This window comes from Podarcis bocagei (genome assembly GCF_964188305.1).
Source record: "Podarcis bocagei genome assembly, chromosome: 1".
In the NCBI taxonomy this organism is placed as follows: Eukaryota; Metazoa; Chordata; class Lepidosauria; order Squamata; family Lacertidae; genus Podarcis; species Podarcis bocagei.
The window spans coordinates 5,157,551-5,181,787 of NC_138125.1; the positions used below are offsets into that span (position 1 = coordinate 5,157,551).

The window sequence follows — 24,237 nt, forward strand, 5'->3', positions numbered from 1 at the left end:
CCTCCTCTGGACACGTTCCAGTTTGTCAGTGTCCTTCTTGAACTGTGGTGCCCAGAACTGGACACAGTACTCCAGGTGAGGTCTGACCAGAGCAGAATACAGTGGCACTATTACTTCCCTTGATCTAGATGCTATACTCCTATTGATGCAGCCCAGAATTGCATTGGCTTTTTTAGCTGCTGCGTCACACTGCTTGGCTCATGTCAAGTTTGTGGTCAACCAAGATTCCTAGATCCTTTTCACATGTACTGCTCTCAAGCCATATATCAGACAGATGGAAAGCTCTTTAATCTGAGCAGGCTGAAAGCAAAGAGTAAGGTTACTGTAACTTCCATCATAGAGCTTCAGTATGTTCTGTGTATGGGGAAAAGCAACCTGCTGCTCGCCAGGTGCTGCTGGACTCCAACTCCCATCAGCCCCTGCCAGCCTAAGTTGTCAATCACCAAGGCAGGGAGTGCATTAGGGCTCCCACTCAGAATCCTTGCCCTCCATCGCCATCTAGGGATCCACAGTGAAGTTACAGGAGCTCCACTAGAGTCCTTGTTCTGATGGCAAAGGCAAAGGCGAAACTAGGGATGCGCCCATGAAACATGTGCTTGGCTGTCCGTCATGCCCTCAAGTATCTCCTCACTCATCCAGCTTCTAAGCTGGGCTGCTCAGATTCTCGTGGTCGCATCCTGCCACAAGATGGCAGCAGGCACCCAAATCACTTCCTCCGAAGACAGTTTTCCCTATTTGCAGATGCAGAGTTTGGCATGGAAGGTCCTTCTATAAAGCAAGCATCATTTGCAGCTCCACCCAGGGAGACATTCGCATTAAGAGGTCAGGCCAAAGGGGCAGGGTCAGGCCAAAGGGGGCCCATCGAGTCCAGCATCCTGTGGCTGACCAGATGCCCATTGCGGGAAACCCGAAAGCAGGATACAAATACAAGAGCAATATGAAATTATACAATCAAATATAAATATAGATTGGAAATGCCTACGTATAGTGAATACTTATCTACTTTTAAAAATTTTCACTTTTGATCTTTTTCTACTTCTTTATTTTTTCTTTGTTCTTTTTTCTGATATTTTACCTTTCACTTCACTCCTTTATTGTGAATAGCATTTTATGGAGGTATAAATAACTGTTAAATATGAAGAGAGATAAAATATTCTCTAATTTTTTCCTTGGTTATATGTATTTTCTTTTTCTTTTGTATTTTCTTTTGTTGTAAATATGTATGTTTTTCTAATTTGTACTTAATAAAGTTCAATATTAATTTAAAAAAACCCAAGAGCAACTCTCCCCTTCTGTGGTTTCCAGCAAATGGTATTCAGAAGCGTTGCTGTGGCCAGTTGGGAAGGCAGAGCTTGGCCTTTGTGGCTGGTTGCCGTTGATAACCCTCTCCTCTGTGAATAATAATAATAATAATAATAATAATAATAATAATAATAATAATAATAATAATAATATCCTGCCCACCTGGCTGGGTTTCCCCAACCACTCTTAGATTAGAATTCAGAATTAGAACTTGTCTAATTCTCTTCCAAGCCAAAATAAAAAAATTCCTTCCAGTAGCACCTTAAAGACCAACTAAGTTAGTTCTTGGTATGAGCTTTCGTGTGCATGCACACTTCTTCAGATACACTGAAACAGAAGTTGCCAGATCCTTCTATATAGTGAGAAGGTGGGGAGGGGTATTACTCAGAAGGGTGGTGGGAATGGGAGATTGGCAGATAGCTGAGATGAGCCTGTTGACGACTCTTAACGACTGTAATAGGTCTTACAGGAAAAGGCAAGGGGTGAGAAGGTGAAAAATGGCTTAGTCATGTATAATGAGATAAGAATCCAATGTCTTTGTTCATTCCAGGTCTCTCCATGGTTTTAAGTTTGGTAATGAGTTGCAATTCAGCAGCTTCTCTTTCCAGTCTATCTAGACTATCTAGTCCAGCCATCTAGGTTGGTGGCCACCATCCCTGCCTCTTGTGGCAGAGAGTTCCACAGTTTATGTGAATAAGTGAGGAAGAGGGACTATAGCTTTCCTATGGCTGCCTCAGGACTTAAGGAAGAATTCACAACAGCAAACATGCCCCTCTTTGTTATGCTGGATCTCCAAGGTGTTTACGGAGCCCGAGGACTCTATGGCTCCACCTTCTCTCCTCTGACTCACCTCTCTCTCGGTCGCCAGTCGAGAATGCAGATATGTATGTGCTATTTTGACGGCTGGGTTTCCCCACCACCCCCTTAGTGTGGGGAGGGAGACGCTCCGCTCAAAAAAAAAAAGACCAGAGGAGCTACTGCAATGTAAACTGCGACTTTTATTGTCATTTCTTCGAACAGAAGGCCGCGCACTGCAAACGTCCCGCGTGACAAACGCAAATTGGCTATGCTCCTTTCAGCGCGTTGCTCCCGGCTGCTGGCGCGCCACTGCCCACCGCCCGGACGGGGAAGAGCCTTTCACAGAAAGGAGCAGGGGCTCGTCTGAGCGGTGCAGCGCTTGGAGCTGGGGGTCTGCGGCGACAGCAACCGGGGCGCAACCCAGACCCGGTAAAGGGTTCCCAGAAATGCAAAAAGTATATACGATAGAGATATATATAAAAATACAGGCTGGTAGCATATGGCCTCCTTTGGACATCTATAATACAAAAGGACTTGCTTCTTCCATACACCCTTCCCTTAAACCACACCAACACGTTAAGGGCCAAAGGCTATCTTCCCCAGTGGCACAATTCAGTGCCGCCCCTCATGGCACAGTGAGGACCCTGGAGGCTGCCATGACGTTCGTGCCCCCGGTGACCCCGGAAGGGACCTCTGCGGCTCTGGTTTGCTCAGGTCTAAAGGAGCAGTGGAGCAGGGATTGGTTCATTGCAGCTCCCACCCCGTATGTCTTTTGCTGATGGAAAGGGGAGGGCATGGGGCAAGGAACCAACACGCCTCCTTTTGAGGAAGGGGTCAGGAGGAGTTTGAGCATCCCTGCGCATTAGAGGCCGCCAAGCCCAGTGATTTGCAGAAAGAAGGTTCTCAGGTGCAATTTCAAGCAGCACCTCTGGGTCACGCTGGGAATGTCTGCTGCCCGAGCCCCCGGACAGCTACTGCCGGTCAGTGTAGAGCAGTGTTTCCCCAACACGGGTCTCCAGCTTCTTTTGGACAACAACAACTCCCATGATCCCTGACCATCCTTGCTAGCTAGGGATGATGGGAGTTGTAGTCCATCAACAGCTGGAGTCCCAAGTTTGGGAAACGCTGGTGTAGGGAATTCTGAGCTGGCCTGACTCCCTGTAAGGCACCTTCTCTGAAAATTAGATCCACGCTTTAGACATGAAGCAGGCAGAAGTGTGAACAGACTGCCTTCAACCACACTGAGCGAAGCCACTGGTCTACCTGCGAATATAGTGTCTCGCTCTGGCTGGCAGCAGCTTTCCGCCCTGCAAGTTGGGATCCGGTCGCTGGAGATGCCAGGGTTAGAAACTGGGATGCGAGGCGTGCAAAGCAGGGACTCATATCCAAAGTGGTACTGAGTCCCTCGTCCGGTTAGGGCAAGGAGTTAGCTTGGCACTTTCCCCCCTCCCTGGCCTGCTAAATCCAGAGCAGATTTGGGGAGGGTGCAGGCGAGGGGGACGTCCCACGGCACAAATCCTTGCACTAATGGAAGAAGAGACCGCACTGCTTTGGATGCAAGCACCGAGTTGCGGACCCATTCCCAGAGCTGACCTCTCTTCAGGTGTGAAGTTGGACTTCTCAAGGATGGTGCCACTACCTGGCAGGCCCTGCTGCCATCTGAAGGCCTTGCCCACCCTTAGAACCAGCTGGGCAATTCTGCCTCCATTTGCTGTGGGGATCGGGAAGGGACAAAGCACACATTTGTCACACCGCTGACATCCACTGGGACCCACCAGCACATCTCTGAAGACACTGCTTGGACCCACAAAGGCAACTTTTTCCTGGCGTGCTGTCTGGTTATGCGTCTAATTCCCCCTGCACTCATTGCTCGGGGTCTCTGTCCGTGGCTTATGCCGCCATGCAAGACTTACACACAAGCAGTGGGTTTTCAGCTGAACCCGTCCAAATAAACTGAAAGTTTATGCACAAAGACCATCACAGCTGGTTCTATAAAACAAAGCTAGCATTCCCTGCAAGGCAAGTGTTATCACACAGAAGCCAGACAACCGACCGCACACCAGGTCAACTGTTGTTCTTGTTTTAAGTCTTATTTTAAGCAGCGGCAACACAGACCCACAGATCCAGCCTCGGCTTTTGTGCGACCGTAAGATACGGCTTCCGATTATGTCCGCAGAACATCTTTACTTCTACACCAAAAAAAGCCAGAAAGACGAGAAACGAGATGGCTTGTCCAATCACACAGCTCAGTCTCGCAAGGCGCAATACTCGCCTTTGTCAACACAGCGGTGAACCGAAATCCGGAACATTCCTCCGCTCGGTCGCCAGGATGATACTGCTGTCTAATGGCAAGAAGTGTTTTATCTACAGAACTTCTCCATTTTTGATCGGACGCAAGACAACAGGCTGGGTGACGGAGGCGGCTTCAAACTTCGCCAAACGGCAGGCACAGCTGAAGCCGTGTGCCCACCTATGGCATTTGCGAATAAGGCACTTTTGAGCTCACCTCCCTCATGTTTCAAATCGGCTGAGTCAGTGTGCCGAGACTTGGCCCTCACATGCGGCTAGACCCTATGGAGGAAAATTCTCATCACTGCATAACGACTTCACAGGTGTTCCTCCATGACACAGATGCTCATCTGAATCCAACTCAGATTAGATCAGGATGTGTGTATGTGCATCTGCATTTAATATCAGCCTGCAGCTTCACCGTACAAATTGACTGCTGCCTGATATTATGACTTGAGATCAGCCTTGGATAAGCTGGTGTTGTGCAAAGGTGTTTAGACCCAGTTCCCATCTGCTTGGCTGCATGACGCTGGAAGCTCATGGGAACTGTAGGTTAAACACCTCTGCCCGGCACCAGGTTAGCAAAGGCTGCCTTAGATTGTTCAGAAGTTCAGCTCAGGAACAGCAACAACAAAAAGCTGATCGATAGGAATTCAGAATCAAGGAATTTGGCTGCAGCCATGCGCCTGGGACGGACGAAAGGGTCGCGTCAGGTGAGCTGTCGCTGTTATTACCTGTGTCTCAAGAGACACAGAGGAAAGTGTTATGCAAACCGCGATGGCTGACTTGTGCGATCGTGCGGTGCTGGGGCATTCACGGGAGACTGGGAAATGACACATTTCAAAAAATCTCCTCTTCCTTCTCCAAAATAAAGTCTCCAGGGTAAACCAGTCAAGCTTATTGGTAATATCACCTGCCCTTCTCAAGCACCCTGACCACCACACCAGCGTGAAAGGTCAGCCTCGTTCCTTGCCGAAATTTGTCTCACCTAGATCCAGCCTCTGTCTACAGATCTGGGCGGGCAAATTCTGATGGTGCGTCAAATGACAAGAGGTCTGTCCAATGGGAAGCAAGGAACAGGGCAAGCAACGACAACAGTGCTCCTTTATGTACAGTCCTCCAAGCCCAGCACGGTCTACTCTCCGTGTATTGCAGCCTACCAGGTGCTTGAATCCAAGACAAACTCTGACAGGTCGCCATCCTTGGCTGAGGAGGGATTAAGATTGGCCTGCCAGGGGTGGAGTCTGCAATTTGCAACGGCTGGTACCAGAATGCTATGGAGAAGAGGAGGCACCTGTGCCAAACGGGCAGTGCCAATGGCAAAGCACAACATAAAGGACACGCAGTCTCACTGCAACTGCTGCTTTACGACACACAAACATACACACCCCTGCCTGTATCACAAAGCAAAATCTCAAAAGGAAGCTGCAAACATCTTGTGCTGACATGCTGAGGAGCGCAGGTGCCAGTGAAAGATCATCTGAAGCAATTGGCAGAATCTAGACGTGCCCAACTTGAGACTTCTCTTGGCTCAACTCTTAATACTGATTAGTTGGTCAGCCTATTTGGATACCAAAACAGGGGGAAGGTGGGGAGGGAAAGGAAAGAATGGAAATTTTCTGCCTCTTTAGAAAAATATCCTTGCTTTCAGCTTTATAAAATAATATATATATACAGGTACATATATATATTTAAGAAAGGCTCCAGTTAGAAAAAAGACAAGTGTATCAAAATATGGCGATGCTGTGTGGCTGTGAATACAAAACCTCTCAAAAAATATTTGTTCGCGTGCTTTTTTAAAAAAGGCATCGTGCTAAGAAACTTAAATCGTTTTGCTTCCCCCGCTCCCGCAGAACGGCTGAAGGTCTTGGGACAATTTGAGAGAGGGGACAACCCACACCTGTTTACTGAAAACACATAATTCCAACATGGCCATCCTCTGAACACCAGCCTCCTTCCCCTTGGAGAATGGCACAACTTTTCCAGAAGAACGAAGAAGCCGAGCGTCACCTTCTCAAGCTCTCGGCTCAAAGTTCAGGTTATGGGGAACGCTGCTCAGCACAGAATATGGGGCTCCCCCCCCCCGAAATATGTTTGCTACTGCTTGGATCACGAAGCAGAAGTCATGGCGAATTCCAGCTCTCTGGCAGTGCACATACCTTTGCGCTATTTTATTCCACGGAAGACTAATAAATATTGTACATCTTACGTGGAGGTTTGGTTCCAAGGGTTCTGCGTATGCAGGAAAATCATATATACCCAAACCCCTGGAGTCGTGTCTGCAGCTACCAGGTGTGTGCAAGTAAGGCAGAGAGATTAAAAGCTCCTTTTGTGCCGGGTAAACCACACGGATCCAGCAGCAAAAAAAAGCTTTTAAGACAGCTTAGCTCTCTGTCTTAACTTGGGGATGAAGGCCAGCCCAGAACACTGGCTCTGGGATGCTCACATGAAATCTCGCAGGAACCCAGATGGCCCTGCGAGATCTTGCACGAGTATCCCCGAGGTGGCCCCCTGAGCAGGCCTTGCCCCCCAAGCAAGGCGGAGAACGTAAGGAGCTCTATAAAGATCTCTACCTCGTTTGGAGTTCAGGTGCGTGATTCCAACCGGTCTGCCTCCGACCGCGTATGGTCGAAATCGTGCAAGCTCAACACACGCAAGATGCAATCTTGCTATAGCTGCACATAGGAGGTCAGGTCAAAGATGCGTTTGCTGCCCACAAATGTTACTGTTTGGGCTTGTTTGTTTTATAAGAGCTATGCTGAATGGTAAGGGGGCAAAACTATTCTCCTAACGAGCCTGTGGTCAGAGGATGGCAGAAGGGAGCATCTCAGGATACAAAGAAGACCCAGTTCAAAAAAAGAAAACAGCAAAGATATATTATGGGGCTGAGGAAGACGCCATGCTTACGACGCAGCAACAACACCCCCCTCCCTCGACAGCAAAAAGAAAAGGGGAGCAAGTTTTCTTCCCTGTGTGTAAGTAGAGCTTATAAGATTGTCTATATATGTAACATGGGGTGTTGGGGGGGGTAGTTAACTTTTTCTACAAAAGGCATTTAAAACAGAAAAACAAAACGTAAAATGGGAGATCTGCAAGTTCAAGCATACAATAAACAAATACTCCTCTCTATACTTATATACGCATTTTTATATATAATCTCTCTCTCTCTCTCTCTCTCTCTCTCTCTCTCTCTCTCTCTCTCTCTCTCTCTCAAATTTAAGGTACTTTGGTCAGCAAACCTTATTGCTACATCCTGACAGATTATCTGTTCATGAGGTTGTTTCCACCTCAAATGAAAACGCTTCCAGCAGCTTTCAAAATCCCACTTTTCTGAACATTGGTTTTTAGGCCTCTTTTTTTTCTTCCCCTTTTTCTTTTGTAAACAACACAAAATATCAGATGGGAGATGATGTCCCCGCAGTCCTTTTCCTTTCGGTGGGGAAGAACAGGAGAATGGTGGCCCGACTGCATCGCGACACACTTGCCGCCCTCCCCCAGGCCTCTCGACCGAAGGAGGACAAAGTCCCTTTGGTCAGTTATTGCTCACACCTGTGGTCTCAATGGCTTCCCGTTTGGGATGATTTCTTTGGCTTGACACAGTGCAGGAAGTAAAAAGGGTTGGGGGGGGGGAGAAAGAAGACTATAGAGACCGATGTCCTCGCTTTCAGCATCGATGCCACGACGGCCGACCCAAAGAAAGCTGCAAAATGTGACGCAGAAAGAAGCCACGGCCACCTGAAGCGCGGAAGAAAGACGGCAGCTTGGCGTGAGGCAAATAAAATTAAAAAGCCAATCTTTGTGCATCTGTTTTTCTTGTCAAAACGAGAGAGCCAACAAGTGCTGAAGGCTGGCCTCCCCTTTTCCGAGAACAGAAGACCGCCGTGTTTCCAGAGCAAATCCCACCGCGGACATCGATTCAGAAAGAAACCGCCTTTGGGACAGGCACATTTTTGTCAAAGTGCAACACACAGGATCTGTGTAGTATCCGAGAAGAAAAATTGACGGGGAATATATATCTCTATATGCCCCTGCTATGGCACCAGAAATAATCCAGGCAATCTGTGGTCCTCTTTCTTGGGTCAACCTCCCTCTCGAGTACCCAGCTCCGGAGGCGTTTCTGGAGAGGCAGCGTCAGACGACAAACTCCGGGACTTCTTCGTGGGCGAGATCCAGAGAGAAGTACTTGCTGGTCCTCTTGACGGGGAAAGCGTCGTGAATGTTGATGCATTGCTGTGCCAAGCAGCCGTTGCAGTAGAGGCCCTCTTCGGCCAGTCCGTGGCCACAGCCAAAGGTGTAGCTCTGGGCTGTCTCCTGGCAGAGGCTCGCCAGTCGCAGGAAGTCCTTTTGGTAGAGCCGGATGTCGTCCAGGCTCAAGCTGTGCCGGTCAGTGGAGGTCTTTGGCTTCCGGCAGGCCGTCTGCAGGAAACAGGAAATGATAATCTTTATTGTCATTGTCCCATACAGAACAACGGAATTGAAAAAACCCCGCATCAGACCTTCAAAAACCAACAAGCCTGCTATCCCAGCTTGGTTAGCCCTCTAAAAACTCTGATACCCCATAATTAAATACAATATACTCCCACAGAGACTACCTTAAAGGTAAAGGGATCCCTGACCATTAGGTCCAGTCGCGGACGACTCTGGGGTTGCGGCGCTCATCTCACTTTCTTGGCCGAGGGAGCCGGCGTACAGCTTCCGGGTCATGTGGCCAGCCTGACTAAGCCACTTCTGGCGAACCAGAGCAGCGCATGGAAACGCCGTTTACCTTCCTGCTGGAGCGGTACCTATTTATCTACTTGCACTTTGACGTGCTTTCGAACTGCTAGGTGGGCAGGAGCAGGGACCGAGCAACGGGAGCTCACCATGTCGTGGGGATTTGAACCGCCGACCTTCTGATCCGCAAGTCCTAGGCTCTGTGGTTTAACCCACAGCGCCACCCGCGTCCCTTAACCCCCCCAAAAAACCCCTCCGATACCCCATCATTAAATACAATATACTCCCACAGAGACTACCTTACACTGCGTTTAAAACCAAAATCGCATTTGGATAAAAACTGTTTCTCAGGCAGCTAGTCCTAGTCTTTATAACCCTGTACCTTCTTCCAGAAGGCAGAAGCTGAAAGAGATCATTTCCGGGGTGCGCACTATCCTGCACTATCTCTGCAGCTTTCTTATGCCACCTGGAAGCATAGGTTTGATCTAAGGTGGGAAGAGTGCACCCAGTTATTCTCTCCGCAGTCTTTACAACCCTGGACAGCATTGTTTTTTCCCTGGCCGTGCAGCTCCCAAACCACACACAGAGACCATAAATTAATACACTCTCAACAGTACAGTGGTAAAATGCCATCAACAGGTCCTTTGAGAGATTGTTTTTCCGGAGGATTCTCAGAAAATATAACCATAGAAGGGTTTCAGGCAGAAGCTGTCCACCTTTTGGAGTCCACAGCTCCCTTGACCAACTACATTCTTCCTTGGCTCCCTTGTGGGGCTCAGGAGCCCAGTTAGGTCCCCCCTTACCTGCAGAACTGGCAGCCCCTCACCCCTTTTCGGACACCCTCCCTTGTGGAGGGTTCCCTCCGCCTCCTCTCCCCTCTCCTTGGGAGTCCTCTGGGCAGCTGCCGCTGCCGCCGCCCCTGATCTCTGAGCATCCCCAAAGAGAGGTGCCTCCTCACACTGCCCCACAGAGGCCTGGCACTTGTCCGTCCATTCCCAACAGCAAGGAACGGCGGACTGGCTGGCTGGACTCCCTGCCCCACTTGCTTACTCTGAGGCTGCTTTAGCTGCTGGCAAGCAGCGCCCCCTGGCCAGCCCCAGAGGCACCATTCGCCTGCGGAGCTTGCAGCCAGGGCTGCTGCGGCAACAAACAGCCCTGCAAGCCTCAAATACAAAAGTTTGGTTGTGCTGAGACTAACCTTGTGAAGAATATAGAGAAGACAAAGATTTGATGGACTATGAAAGAACTCAAGAAAAAGGAGTGACTGAAGAACAGGTGTAAAGGTGAAGTAGAAACTAAGAGACGTGTGGTGAATGCGGTGGAATATTTTAACTAGGATATATATATATATATATATATATATATATATAGAGAGAGAGAGAGAGAGAGAGAGAGAGAGGGAGAGAGAGAGAGAGAGAGAGAGAGAAATGTTCGAAGTATAAATTTGGCATTATTGATTATGAAAAGTATTTTTTTCTTTTTTTCTTTTCTTTTAGCTTTCGTCTCTTTTCTTTTCTAGTCTGCGTGTTATGTATTGATTTTTGTTTCTATTTCTTTTTTCTTTTTCTTTTCTTGTAATATTTAATAAAAACTAATAAAAAAATTAAAAAACTCAAACAGCCCTGCAAGCCTTTGGGAGGCAGAGACGCAAGAGGGCATCAGAGGAGGGAGGGGAGGAAAGAGGGACAGAGGCCAGTCTTGCCCACGGCACCCCTGACCATCATTCAAGGCACCCCAAGGTGCCACGGCGCACGGGCTGAAAACCACTGGCTTAAGGAAAACACTAGAGCAGGCACGTCCAGCTTTCAAGAGACTGAGATCTGGTCCCACTATTAAAAACAAAACTGGCAGTGATCTACCAGAGGTGTTGAGCTTTTGTGGGGTGGGGGGAGGGTCCAGTGATCTACCACAGACACCCCGTGATCTACCAATAGATCACGATCTACCTGTTTGACATCCCTGCACTAGAGCAGGGGTAGGCAAACTACGGCCCGGGGGCCAGATCCAGCACAATTGCCTTCTAACTCCGTCCTGCGGATGGTCCGGGAATCAGCGTGTTTTTACGTGAGTAGAAAGCATCCTTTTATTTAAAATGCATCTCTGGGTTATTTGTGGGACCTGCCTGGTGTTTTTACATGAGTAGATTGTGTGCTTTTATTTAAAACGCATCTCTGGGTTATTTGTGGGGCCTGCCTGGTGTTTTTACATGAGTAGATTGTGTGCTTTTATTTAAAACGCATCTCTGGGTTATTTGTGGGGCATAGGAATTCGTTCATTCCCCCACCCAAAAAATAAAGTCCAGGCCCCCACAATGTCTGAGGGACAGTGGACCGGCCCCCTGCTGAAAAAGTGTGCTGACCCCTGCACTAGAGACTCCACAATTCTATGGTTTTATGGCCTCGGATGCAGAACTTTATGGACTCATGCAGAACTTACGAACCTGGGGCAATGAATCAATGCTTTGGCCACGAAGCTTGACCACGGTCTCCGAGGAGCTGGAAGTGGACGAACTGACTTCTTTGACGACTAATCCTGTGTTGGAAACAAGAAAGCAAAGAGCCGAGGTTCCTCATTATTCAAGGGCGGCCCAGTTCTTAACAGAACCGCTAAGTACCCCTTAGGGAACAGTACATCAGAAGCCTGCTTTTTAGAGTAATGGAAAAATCCAATTGCTTCGCCACCACCCGGCTGCATTTTCAGAATGTGGGAATGGGCGAACGTGGCTCAAGAGACAAAACTGGTAATATATCCCCGAAAACCATTTTGTCCAGAGACGGTCCACATTTATCACGCCTTGGAACATGAAGTGCCAATGTGATATTAGACCCCGTCCACTCTTTTATCATCCGATAGCTTTTTAAGACAAAACACAATTTCAGTTTCAGTTTCAGGGTATTGATTAAACTGACTGTAGCCATTACAGTTCAAATGGATGGTGAGATTATGTAGTTCTTGCTTATTACTTATTTTTCCTGGGAAATCTCAACTTGGCACGGATTGTTTATTTATCCCTATTTAATGAATTTTGCTGTGTGGTGCACTATGTCCAGATTCCTGCACTGCTGGGGGGTTGGACTAGATGACCCCTAGTACCCCTTTCCAACTTTGCAATTCTACGATTCTCCTTTGTTGAGCATGGCATAGCCGGATACAACCTCACCTGTGTATTATTTCTTCGATAGCTTGGCAGGGTTTCTCAGAAGAAATCAAAGATGTTTATTTGATTTCTGATGGATAGCTCAGTCGGCAGAGAGTGAGACCCTTAATCTCAGGGTTGTGGGTTCGAGTCTCAGGTGGGGAGAAAGATTCTTGCATTGCAGGGGCTTGGAATTTATGACCCCTGTGGTCCCTTTCCAAATCTACAAATATGTGGTTCTGTGATATTTAAGAATGTAGGAAACTTTCTCTAAATGGCCTCGGTCCCGTATATCTGAAGGAGCGTCTCCACCCCCATCATTCAGCCCGGACACTGAGATCCAGCTCCAAGGGCCTTCTGGCGGTTCCCTCATTGCGAGAAGTAAGGCTACAGGGAACCAGGCAGAGGGCCTTCTCGGTGGTGGCGCCCGTCCTGTGGAACGCCCTCCCTTCAGATGTCAAAGAGATAAACAACTACCTGACATTCAGAAGACACCTTAAGGCGGCCCTGTTCAGGGAAGTTTTTAATATTTAAAGCTGTACTGTTTTTAACATTTGATTGGGAGCCGCCCAGAGTGGCTGGGGAAACTCAGCCAGATGGGTGGGGTATAAATAATAAATAATAATAATAATAATAATAATAATAATAATAATTATTATTATTATTATTATTATTATTATTATTATTATTCTCATACCAAGACAGATTCTTGGTCTATCTAGCTCAGTATTCTTTTTTTGGCCAACACTTCTAGCTGAGTAAGATTGTCTTCTATAGACACGGTTTTAACAATGAGTCCGTAAGTGACTGTGGAGGCCAATTCTGGATCCACACGTCCTTCCACAGTAGGGACACGGGTTTCTGGGCAGGAGTTGATCACGCCAAGGCCATTGCCAAACGCTCAGCATTACCCACACTGACTGGCAGCAGTTCCCCTGGGCTTTATTTATTTATTTTCAATTTTTTAAAAATTGATTTTCCAAATTTATAAACAAACAAACACGCATAAATCTTAACTGCAATTATTCCACTATTATTAACTTTGTTAGGTGACTTCCTCAAATCCCCCTGGCTGAATTTCCATGTATATCATTGTAACAGTTTTCCAAGACTAATTTCTCATAAAATTTACTTAGTCAATTAACTTCTTTTCATATAAACTTTAAACATATTATTATATAAAATCACATATTTAAATCCTAGGCCAATCTGGTATTTGCAAGTATTTCTATTTAAATTATCTTAGCATATTTAACGAAATATCCTTTAAATTTCATCCTCCCTGGGCTTTAGGGGCAGGAAGTGTTTCCCATCGCCACCTGAAGATGTTCTGAAGAAGGAGCTGATTCAAATAGGAAGCTGCCTGATTTTGAGTCATGGCACTCTGGGGTTTCCAGACACGAGTCTTTTCTGGAGACGCTGCCGGGCAGGGAGCGATTCTGAGATTTAGCCGAGATTCCTGCACTGCAAGGAGGTGGATTGGATAACCCTCGGGGTCCCTTCCAACTCTATGATTCCACGAACCCTAGACTTTCTGTGTGCAAAGCAGACACTCTACCGCCGAGCCTCCAGCGCCGAGGGCCTTCTGGCAGTTCCCTCGCTGCGAGAAGCCAAGTTACAGGGAACCAGGCAGAGGGCCTTCTCGGTGGTGGCACCCGCCCTGTGGAACGCCCTCCCACCAGATGTCAAGGAAATAAACAACTACCAGACTTTTAGAAGACATCTGAAGGCAGCCCTCTTTAGGGAAGCTTTTAATGTTTAATAAAAAGGTAAAGGGACCCCTGACCATTAGGTCCAGTTGTGGCCGACTCTGGGGTTGCGGCACTCATCTCGCTTTATTGGCTGAGGGAGCCGGCATACAGCTTCCGGGTCATGTGGCCAGCATGACTAAGCTGCTTCTGGCAAACCAGAACAGTGCACGGAAATGCCGTTTACCTTCCTGCCGGAGCGGTACCTGTTTATGTACTTGCACTTTGACGTGCTTTCGAACTGCTTGGTTGGCAGGAGCAAGGACTGAGCAACGGGAGCTCACTCTGCCACGGGGATTCAAACCGCCGACCTTCTGATCGGCAAGTCCTAGGCTCTGTGGTTTAGCCCACAGCACCACCCGCATCCCTTTTTAATGTTTAATAGATTATTGTATTTTAATATTCTGTTGGAAGCCGCCCAGAGTGGCTGGTGCAACCCAGCCAGATGGGCAGGGTATAAATAATAAATTGCTGTTGTTGTTGTTCTTGTTATTAATTGCTTCCTTGCTTATGCCGAGCTCCTGGGAGGTTTACCTGAGTGCCCGTTGAACTTCCTGGCCATGAGCATGTCTTCGGTGATGTAAATGCAGACGTCGGGACTCACGTCGTCCAGGGACCTTTCGCTCGTGGGCTCGAGGTCTCGGGGGTCATCAACCAGCATCTCTATTTCTGAACCAAAGACGGAGGGGTGTGAGATGGGAGTGGGGAAGGGAGGCTGCAGTACAGGGAAGAGCACGGAGGACACAGCAGAGCATCGTCTCATCCCCCATGCAGAGGACCTTGGGATTCCCCCATCCAGGATTTACGTACAGTGGGCGCTCGGGTTGCGAACGTGATCCGTGTGGGATGCACGCTTGCAACCTGCAACGTTTGCAACCCGTGTCTGCGCACGTATGGGTTGCAATTCGGCGCTTCTACACATGCACAAAGCGTGATTTAGCACTTCTGCGCATGCGCGACCACCGAAACCCGGAAGTAACCCGTTCCGGTACTTCCGGGTTTTGGAGGTTTGTAACCTGAAAAAACACAACCTGAAGCGGCTGTAACCTGAGGTATGACTGTATAAGCTAAACAAACTATAGCTTAGGGCCCCACTCTCTTGGAGGCCCCCCCAAAAAATTAAAGGAAAAAAACCTGGATGTACATTTCCAAACTATAAGATAAAAAACAATTAAAACCTACAGTGTTTTGTGTTGTGTAGGCTCCTATGTTGTAAGTCATGGTCCCCGCCTGCTAGCCTGCTCCCTAAAATATCACTGGTTTGCTCATTTCTATATACAGTGGTGCCTCGCAAGACGAAAAGAATTCGTTCCGCGAGTCTTTTCATCTTGCGATGTTTTTCGTCTTGCGAAGCACGGTTCGTCGCAACTGCGCCTCTTCAAGCGGCTTAAAAAAAAAAGCGCAAGACGTTTTCGTCTTGCGAAGCAAGCCCATAGGGAAATTCGTCTAGCGAAGCAACGCAAAACCCTTTCGTCTAGCGAGTTTTTCGTCTTGCGGGGCACCACTGTATATGGTGCCTACATTCTGCATGGATGGGTTGCATGGCAACATGTGCAAATGGCTTTAGATACCTATTGGGTCCATAAATGACCATATAGCATATATTCAACACAAAAAACAGTGACAATTTGTTGTTGACAAAGGACAGTTGGACATATAAAGGGCCCCATTACCTTCAGTAGCTTAGGGCCGCACTGAACCTAAATACGGTTCCTGCCCACCCTCATATATGTGGGCTTTGGAAAAACAAAGACATTTTCATTGTACCGTATTTGCAGATGCTTTTGCGTCAAAGCAGACAAGAAACGTGACTGCGATCTTTCCAAAAACTGAAAAGAGGTGCAAGGCTGCAGCCAGAAACCAAGAAACTGCAGTTGGAGGGGGTGCTTAACCCTTTCCCCTTTTTTAGTTGTTTCTTCGTTGACCATAGATTGCAATTGTTTCACTGATCACTTGTCAACAATCCTATAGGGTTTATTCTGCATTTGTGATGTTCGGTAATGGAGACAAGAACGTGATGTTCGGTAATTGAAAGCCAAGAACTAACAGTAGCAGCAGAGAAAACATGTTCCCCTCTTTATTTTCAACTTTCTTGGGCACATGAAACTAACCATCATTACCTTGAGTTTCTGCTTAACCCTCAAGAAAGAAGGGCATTTTCCCTGGCCAGGTTTAATTCAAACCCATCCAACCTCCTTTGGGGAAGGGTCTCAGGCAGGGTGGAAGGAGAAAGAACTTGCCCAGGTGAAGACCACCTGGTGGAAACCCTCACACATATGGTTCTTCATTGTAAACTATATGCTGGTCTCCGCCAGCAATTTCTAGATCAACTCTGCATCCCCAACTGGAAACCAGAGTCAGAGGTCATACATTTTCTATTACTGGGGAATGATCAGGAGCTCACCAAGTTAGTGGCTAAATATCTCTATTTGGTTTTTTGTTGTCAAAATACACTGCACATGTCTGATCTCTCTGGAGACCTAGAGATATGACAACAGACTGCTCTGCCTCCTTCCTTTTAGCAAATGTTTTGTGCCACTGGGGAAGTGGAAATTCTGTATTGATTTATCACCGTTAATAGGTGATAACTTAAAGTTATTATATTTTAAGATAAGAGATTAAGATAAAATCAAAGAGGGAAAGGATTTGCTGAACTAACTAATTTGAACTGGAATACAAAAAGGGAGGTGTGAGGAGGTCGGGGAAACAAGCAAATGAAAGATAAGATATGGAAAGACCAATCTGTTTTTTTAATTGTTTTCATCTTGTATTTTTACTTTTTTCTTCTATATTTTTTTCTTTAATCCTTTTTTCATGTTTTTTTTTGCATATTTTGTAATATGTTGAAATCTTAATAAATATCTTTAAAAAAAAATAGAGATATGACAATAGACTGCTCTGCCTCCTTCCTTTTAGCAAATGTTTTGTGCCACTGGGGAAGTGGAAATTCTGTATTGATTTGTTTGGGATGTTGTATGTGATGCCAATAAAGGTCTTACGATACGATTTGTGATGTTCTGTTATGGGGTTATACTTCCTCTGAAGGAGCAAGTTCGCAACCTGGGGGTACTCCTGGATCCTTTGTTGTCGCTCGAGGCTCAGGTGGCCTCAGTGGCCTGGAGCACCTTCCATCAGTTTTGGCTGGTGGCCAAGCTACGCCCCTATCAGGACAGGGATAGCCTAACTACTGTTGTCTGTGCTCTGGTAACCTCAAAGTTAGATTGCTGCAATGCGTTCCATGTACGGCTGCCTCTGAAGACGGTTCGGAAACTTCAGCTGGTGCAGAATTCAATGGCCAGGTTGCTCACCGGAGCAAGATGGTTTGAGCATATTACACTTATCCTGGTCTGACTGCACTGGCTACCAATCTGTTTCTGGGCCCAATTCCAAGGGCTGGATTTGACCTATAAAGCCTTAAACGGCTCAGGACCACAATACCTCAAGGACCGCCTCTTTCCATATGAACCTGCCCGGACCCTGAGAACATCATCTGAGGCCCTTCTTTGTATGCTCCCTCATTGAGAGGTCCGGAGGGTGGCAACACGAGAACGGGGCCTTCTCTGCAGTGGCTCCCCGTCTGTGGAAAGCTCTCCCCAGGGAAGTTCGCCTGGCGCCTTCATTACACACCTTTGGGCGCCAGGCAAAAACGTTCCTTTTTAACCAGGCCTTTGGGTGATCTGATTTACATCCTATGCCCTACGTGCTTTTTTTGTGGGGGTCCGGCTGAGTGAACTACAGCGTGGAAATGTAACCAGCCCATCCGTCCCCAAAGGGAGGGGCCCGCCCTGCAGGCTCGGCGCTGCCCTTGCTGCCGGACTTACCGTCCTCCTGGGAGGAGTCTTCTTCCTCCAGGCGCTCCTTTTCGCTGCTCTCCACGCCCGAAGTGTGGGAGCTGCCGTGGCTGGTCAGGGAGCTGCAGGCCCTCAGTTTGTGGTGGGCGGAGGGCAGCAGGAAGTCCTCCTCGCCCCCCTGCTCGCCCCTGGGCTTGGGGTCAGCCTCGATTCCCGACGTGTGCGAGCTGCTGTGGCTGGCGGTCGAGAGGCGGGAGAGGCACTTGTGCTTCATGCTCCCAGAGCTGCTGCCGCTCGCGCGGGAACGTTTCTCCATCTGGTCCATCTCCAGGTCGCTGATATAAGACTCGCGGTACTGTTTCTTCTCTGGGGAGGAAAGCTGGGGAGAGTCAGGGGAGAGACACGGCACCACACCCCTCTCTTTCTCCAGCCGCCAGCTGGGTTATCAATTGGAATCAATTTGATTCCCTGCTGCAATGGTACCTATTTATCTACTTGCACTGGCGTGCTTTCACACTGCTAAGGACTTCCTTGGCTTTATTCTGTCCCATGTAGGACCAGTCTGGATAGTTAGCCTTGGTGAAGACCTGACGTTTTCATCCCCCAAAAAGTTTTTGATTTGAGTTTCCATTGAAATGAGGCTGTTTTAATGTTATATTTTAATCTTGTTTTTAAGTTGTATTTCAATCAATTTGGTTTTATATTGGGTGTTCGCCTCCCTGAGCCCGATCTTGGCTGGGGAGGGCGGGGTATAAATAAATTTTATTATTATTATTATTATTATTATTAAGTTGGCAGGAGCCGGGACAGAGCAACAGGAGCTCACAGTATTGCGGGGATTCAAACTGCCAACCTTCTGATCGGCAAGCCCGAGAGGCTCAGGGTTTTAGACCACAGCGCCAGCTGAGTCCCTTTACTTTTTACCTTTATTTCCCTTTACAACTCAACCAAGGCCCCCCCCCCATAATCTCACAGCTCCTCCATGTCCCCCCATCCCTAGAAAAGGGGCCACAGTGGCTTCCGTTCCCACAGCTGCACTTTTAAACTCAGCAGACATCAGCTTCCTGTTCTCCTGGCTGCTCAAAACCTTGTGGACTAGCACCCTTGGCAGGCAGGAGACACAGGCTGAAGCAAAGAAGGGCCGAGACAGGGCAATTCCTACCTTCGCTCTCCTCCAGCTTCCTGATCTGCCGCAGGACGGGCTGCAGGTTCATGTAGAGGCGGTGGCTGTTGCTCAGGAGTTGCAGGAGGTGCCGCGAGCGCAAGGGGCAGGCAGTGTAGTAGGTGAGCTTGCGGGCAGAGGGCAAGCCGTCGGGCAGGATCTCAAACCTCTTGCCCTGCGGAGAGAAAGGAGCGCATTCGGGAGTCAGCTGCGGCCTGGAGACCGGACGCTGCCATAAGATTCAGGATGCAAAAGCAAAAGCACTTCTGTACGCAGCGCAGAGTTAAACTGTGAAACTCCTTCCTGCAGCGAGATATCCCCCAACTTGGACTTGACTATTTGAAGAACTGCTGTAGACAAATGAAAATGCGGGCAGCGTCCGAATTATGAGCAGTGGAATGAAAACAATGGTGAGGCAGAGGGCCTTCTCGGTGGTGGCGCCCGCCCTGTGGAACGCCCTCCCATCAGATGTCAAGGAAATAAACAACTGCCTGAGTTTTAGAAGACATCTGAAGGCAGCCCTCTTTAGGGAGGTTTTTAATGACTGATGTTTTAATGTAATTCTTAATGTTTTGTTGGAAGCCTCCCAGAATGGCTGCGGAAACCGAGTCAGATGTCCGGGGTATGTATAAATAAATATTTTTATTATTATTGAGGTTAATTTGTATTAGATTAAAGTATGTCATATAAAACAGTAGGTATAAGGTGGAATAAAAACACCATGGAAGTAAGGGTGGGGAGTCAACAATTTTAAGAAAAACATATACAGTTGTACCTTGGAAGTCGAACAGAATCTGTTCCGGAAGTCGAGCAATCTTCCAAAATGTTCAGAAACCAAAGCACGGCTTCTCATTGGCTGCAGAAAGCTCCTGCAGCCAATCGGAAGCCGCGCCGGACATCGGGCTTCTGAAAATCGTTTGAAAACCGGAACACTCACTTCCAGTTTTTGATTGCCCGGGAGCCGAAATGTATGCGTTCCAAGGAGTTCAGCAACCAAGGTATGACTGTATTGAAATATAAGTAAATTTGTAAAACCTGTGAAAATCAATAAAAAATTATGTCTTAAGAAAAAAGAGAGGATTAGACAAATTTGTGGAGGAGAGGGCTGCCAATGGCTATAGATGAACTAAGCTACAGTACAAAAAAAAAATACATTTTTTGCTCCACCCACTCTTCCTGCTGGCCCTGCCTCCTGCTGGGATGTGGCCCCTAGATGCCTTTTCAGAGGGGAATGTGGCCCTCGGGGGGAAGGGTCCTTGTGGCCCCTGCTTTTGGGGAGACACTGCTGAGAGAGACTCTGCAAGAATCCTGCTCTTCCCCAGCCTTTGAAGGCCAATTCAGTCTTCCAAGGAAGACTTTTATCAGCTGCCTGCCTCAGTAAAACTGACTTGGTTGTTTTTAACACTTTTGGCTGCTCTGCTTTATTTGTTGCCGCTTTATTATTCTGTAAGTATTTTATCGCAAGCAGCTTTGAGAGGGTTTTTATTTCTTGCCAGGAAGTGGATCTCGTAAAAGAAGAACGAAACAAAAAATAGAAGCGCCGGCTTTGGATGCGCGAGGCCCCAAATCAAACTGCGGCAGAGCTTGCTAGCGGGGTTGAATCTTTAAAAAAGCAAGGCAGCCTCTCTAAGGCGCTGCCTTGAAATTATCTTTAATTGTTAAAGGTGGCTTTGAAGCAGTTTACCAAAGACCGCACGGCACTGTTAAAATGCGGGGTTTAAAATACGCTGTAATTAAAAAGCACTGCTTCTCAGAAAAACAACAACGACGATCCAGTCCGATACTAAAACCCAGAAACTTTATAGTTCTGGTCGCCTCACCTTAAAAAGGATATTGTAAAGTTAGGAGAGGTTCATAAAAGGGCAGCCAAGACGATCCAAGAGATCAGGCAATTCCCCTCAGAGGAAAAGTTACAGCATTTGGGGTTTATTAGTTTAGGAAAAAGGCGAAGGACAAGCGACGTGACAGAAGTTTATAAAACTATGCATGGCACAGAGAAAGTGGACAGAGAAACGTTTTTCTCCCTCTTTCGCAACACTGGAACTCCTGGATGTTTGATGAAGCTGAACGTTGGAAAATTCAGGACAGATAAAAGAAAGGAGTTCTTTGCGCAAACTACGGAACTTCCTCCAACTTTAAAAGAGGATTAGACCTCTTTCTTTCTCCCCGCCACCGTCGGCTCATGAGGTGGCCATCATGGTCTTCAAACGCTACGTTGAGATTGGCTGAGTTGCCTATATTTCCTTTCGACCACATGTGGGCAAGCCGGTAGCGACTGCAGGTAAAGGTAAAGGACCCCTGGACGGTTAAGTCTAGTCAAAGGCGACTATGGGGTTGCGGCGCTCATTTCACTTACAGGCTGAGGGAACTGGCATTTGCCCACAGACAGCTTTCCAGGTCATGTCCCACCTAGAAGCCTTCTGCCGCACCTGAGCACCAGAGCATCCATCTCCCCACTTGTGATTCCCAGCAACCCATATCCTGGGTCACACAGCCTCCAACAGGGCAAGCAGAGCATTGCTATGGGGGCTGGTACCCACCGACAGTCTTATCCTCCATGAATTTGTCTAATCCTCTTTTAAAGCCATCCAATTCAGTGAATAATAATAATAATAATAATAATAATAATAATAATAATAATAATAATAATTTGTTATTTATTTGCTGCCCATCTGAATGGGTAGCCCCAGCCACCCTGGGCGGCTTCCAGCAAAATATTCAAACACAAAATCCTCAAATGTTAAATACCTCCCTGTAGCTCTTGAAGGAGAATTAATCCTTGCACATAAAAAAGGTAAAGGACCCCTGATGGTTAAGTCCAATCAAAGGTGACTATAGGGTTGTGGCGCTAATCTCGCTTTCAGGGTGAGGGAGCCGGTGTTTGTCCACAGACAGCTTTCCAGGTAATGTGGCCAGCAGCACTAAACCGCTTCTGACGCAACGGGATACTGTTACAGAAGTCTGAGCACATGGAAACGCCGTTTACTTTCCTGCTGCAGTGGTACCTATTTATCTGCTTGCATTAGTATGCTTTCAAAATGCTAGGTTGGCAGAAGCTGGGACAGAGCAACAGGTGCTCACCCCATTGTGCGGATTCGAACTGCCAACCTTCTGATCAGCAAGCTCAAGAGGCTTAGTGGTTTAGACCACAGCGCCGGTAGCGATTGTGGATGTTATTGATCAGAACAGGGCACTAGCAGGTGGTCCCTGCAGAGGTGTCAGAAGGCAAGCTACGCCCTTCGAGCGCATGCAGCTGACTGACTCTGTTCTCAAGTTTCCTTGTCAAAAGTATGCGAGAGCTGCTTGGGAGAAGGGAAACATTAACGAGAAGCGGAAAACTACCAGATGGACACAAAAAAATCGAAGCAAGGAAGAAGAAAACCAAGGCCAAGAAAACGAGAAACAGAACCATCAATGTCAGGGAACTGCCATCGGAGCCAGGGGAGAGGGAGGGCTCCAGAATGATTCCGGAGAGCGTCCCGGGAGGGAGAGAAGCAGCACATCTTCTGGGGAAGGAAATCAGCGTAGCACCAGTGGAGAAGGGGGGCAGATGGGGGAATCGGCGAGGTGGCTCCATGACTCCTCGCCGGGGACCAGCGGGGAGAGCACGGGTCCTCTGCTGCCCACACCCTCCCTGCGCAGAAGGCTTCCACGCAGGGAGAGTAGGCGGAGACTAGGCGTCAAAGAACTTCTTTGCTGGAAGAAGTTCAAGAAACGCCCACTGACGGATTCTGCCAGCGATTGAGTCAGCCACAGGCGAGTGGCTGTCCAGACAGAAAGGGTTCACTCAGGCAACCCAGCCAGGTGTGGCGTCGATTTACGCACAAGCAACCCCTAGAACCATGACAATCAAGCACAAAGTGAAGAAGCTGCAAAAGGCCTCCTCCTCCTCCCCCAAAGGCACAAATTGTCAGCAAATAAAATTTCATTTTAATGCGCACCTAAAAAAAGAAAGAGGATTAGGGCCACCGCTGGCTACATGCTGTGTTTTATCTCCACTGCTAGAATTGATGATGCGTTAGTTAGTGCTAGCTTAGCAAGTCTGCAAGAGGCTGCAAGGTGGTGTTGTGTCGTAGCAGCGTAAGACCCTTATCCTCCATGAATTTGACTAATCCTCTTTTAAAGCCATCTAATTCAGTGATCAAGAATAATAATAATAAATTTGTCATTAATTTGCTGACCACCTGACTGGGTAGCCCCAGCCACCCTGGGTAAAGGTAAAGGGACCCCTGACCATTAGGTCCACTCGTGGCCGACTCTGGGGTTGTGGCGCTCATCTCGCTTTCAGGCCGAGGGAGCCGGCGTTTGTCCACAGACAGCTTTCCTGGTCACGTGGCCAGCAGGACTAAACTGCTTCTGGCACAACGGGACACCGTGATGGAAACCAGAGCGCCTGGAAACACCGTTTACCTTTCCACCGCAGTGGTACCTATTTATCTACTTGTGCTGGTGTGCTTTCAAACTACTAGGTTGGCAGAAGCTGGGACAGAGCAACGGGAGCTCACTCCGTTGTGGGGATTCGAACTGCCGACCTTCTGACTGGCAAGCCCAAGAGGCTCCATGGTTTAAACCACAGCACGCCCCATGTCCATTGCACATAACCATGTGCCGTTTAGAGAAATGCTTTCTTTTGTATTTTCTTCACATTATACTCTCCGGTTGCGTCCCCGCTTTACTTATCTTCCCCCCTGGCCAAACTAAACCTTTCCAAAAAAATATGTTAGCTTGCCTCACCATCCTTCCCCCTTGACCCTTTTCGTACAATCTCCATTTTGAGGTGAAGCAACCGGAACAGCACGAGATTACCCCAACCGTGCGCCCCAAGAAAACCCATCGTGCAAATCTGTGCCACAGGCAGCATATTTGCAAGGAATTGAGCAGCGAAGCTGATTTGGTATCTCCCTACTCACCACAAACACGAGTTTCCCCACGTTCGTCCAAGGGAAGTCATAAAGCAACTGCCTTTCGCTGTTGACATTCTGGGAAGGAAGAAAAGGGGGGGGGGAGAGAGAGACAACGACACCATTATATTTATTACCTGCCCTTCCCTAGCATGCCTCATGGTGGGTTACGGCAATGTAAAACTAAAAAACAGTTAAAGCAGATTACATTCACAGGAACAGGCCCTGAAAAGACATGTCTCAGGCGCCAGGGATGTGTCTTCCGCGTACAATGAAAGACGCACCTCCGTGGGGGAGGAATTTCCACAGGTTAGGGGCCACCACACAGAAGACCCTCTCCTAAGCTGCTGCCACCACGGCTGTGAATTTCTGAGGGAGGTGGGACTACCGAGACAGC

General features: G+C 47.9%; 1 protein-coding gene and 2 long non-coding RNA genes across 5 annotated transcripts in view; all 3 read right to left on the reverse strand.

The window, feature by feature from the left end:
• Positions 1 to 2,280: 2,280 nt before the first annotated feature.
• LOC308587544 overlaps positions 2,281 to 24,237 on the reverse strand; it is a 187,879-nt gene continuing 165,922 nt past the window's right edge. Inside the window, exon 2 of the long non-coding RNA XR_014008430.1 lies at positions 2,281 to 7,114. This is a non-coding gene — a long non-coding RNA (uncharacterized lncRNA). The remainder of the gene's footprint in view (positions 7,115 to 24,237) is intronic.
• Positions 7,756 to 24,237, reverse strand: part of FRMD6 (FERM domain containing 6) — a 148,869-nt gene continuing 132,387 nt past the window's right edge. For all 3 annotated transcript variants that reach the window (XM_081192581.1, XM_081192580.1, XM_081192582.1), the window contains 6 exons: positions 23,850 to 23,918; positions 18,940 to 19,114; positions 17,808 to 18,143; positions 14,521 to 14,655; positions 11,543 to 11,634; positions 7,756 to 8,805 (listed from right to left, as the gene is read on the reverse strand). In XM_081192581.1, the coding sequence (XP_081048707.1) occupies positions 8,521 to 8,805; positions 11,543 to 11,634; positions 14,521 to 14,655; positions 17,808 to 18,143; positions 18,940 to 19,114; positions 23,850 to 23,918 (1,092 nt within the window). In that variant the 3' untranslated portion in view covers positions 7,756 to 8,520. The remainder of the gene's footprint in view (positions 8,806 to 11,542; positions 11,635 to 14,520; positions 14,656 to 17,807; positions 18,144 to 18,939; positions 19,115 to 23,849; positions 23,919 to 24,237) is intronic.
• Positions 8,817 to 9,833, reverse strand: LOC308587638. Its single transcript, XR_014008499.1, has 2 exons — positions 9,402 to 9,833; positions 8,817 to 8,981 (listed from the first exon to the last, which is right to left on the reverse strand). It is a non-coding gene; the product is annotated as an uncharacterized lncRNA (long non-coding RNA).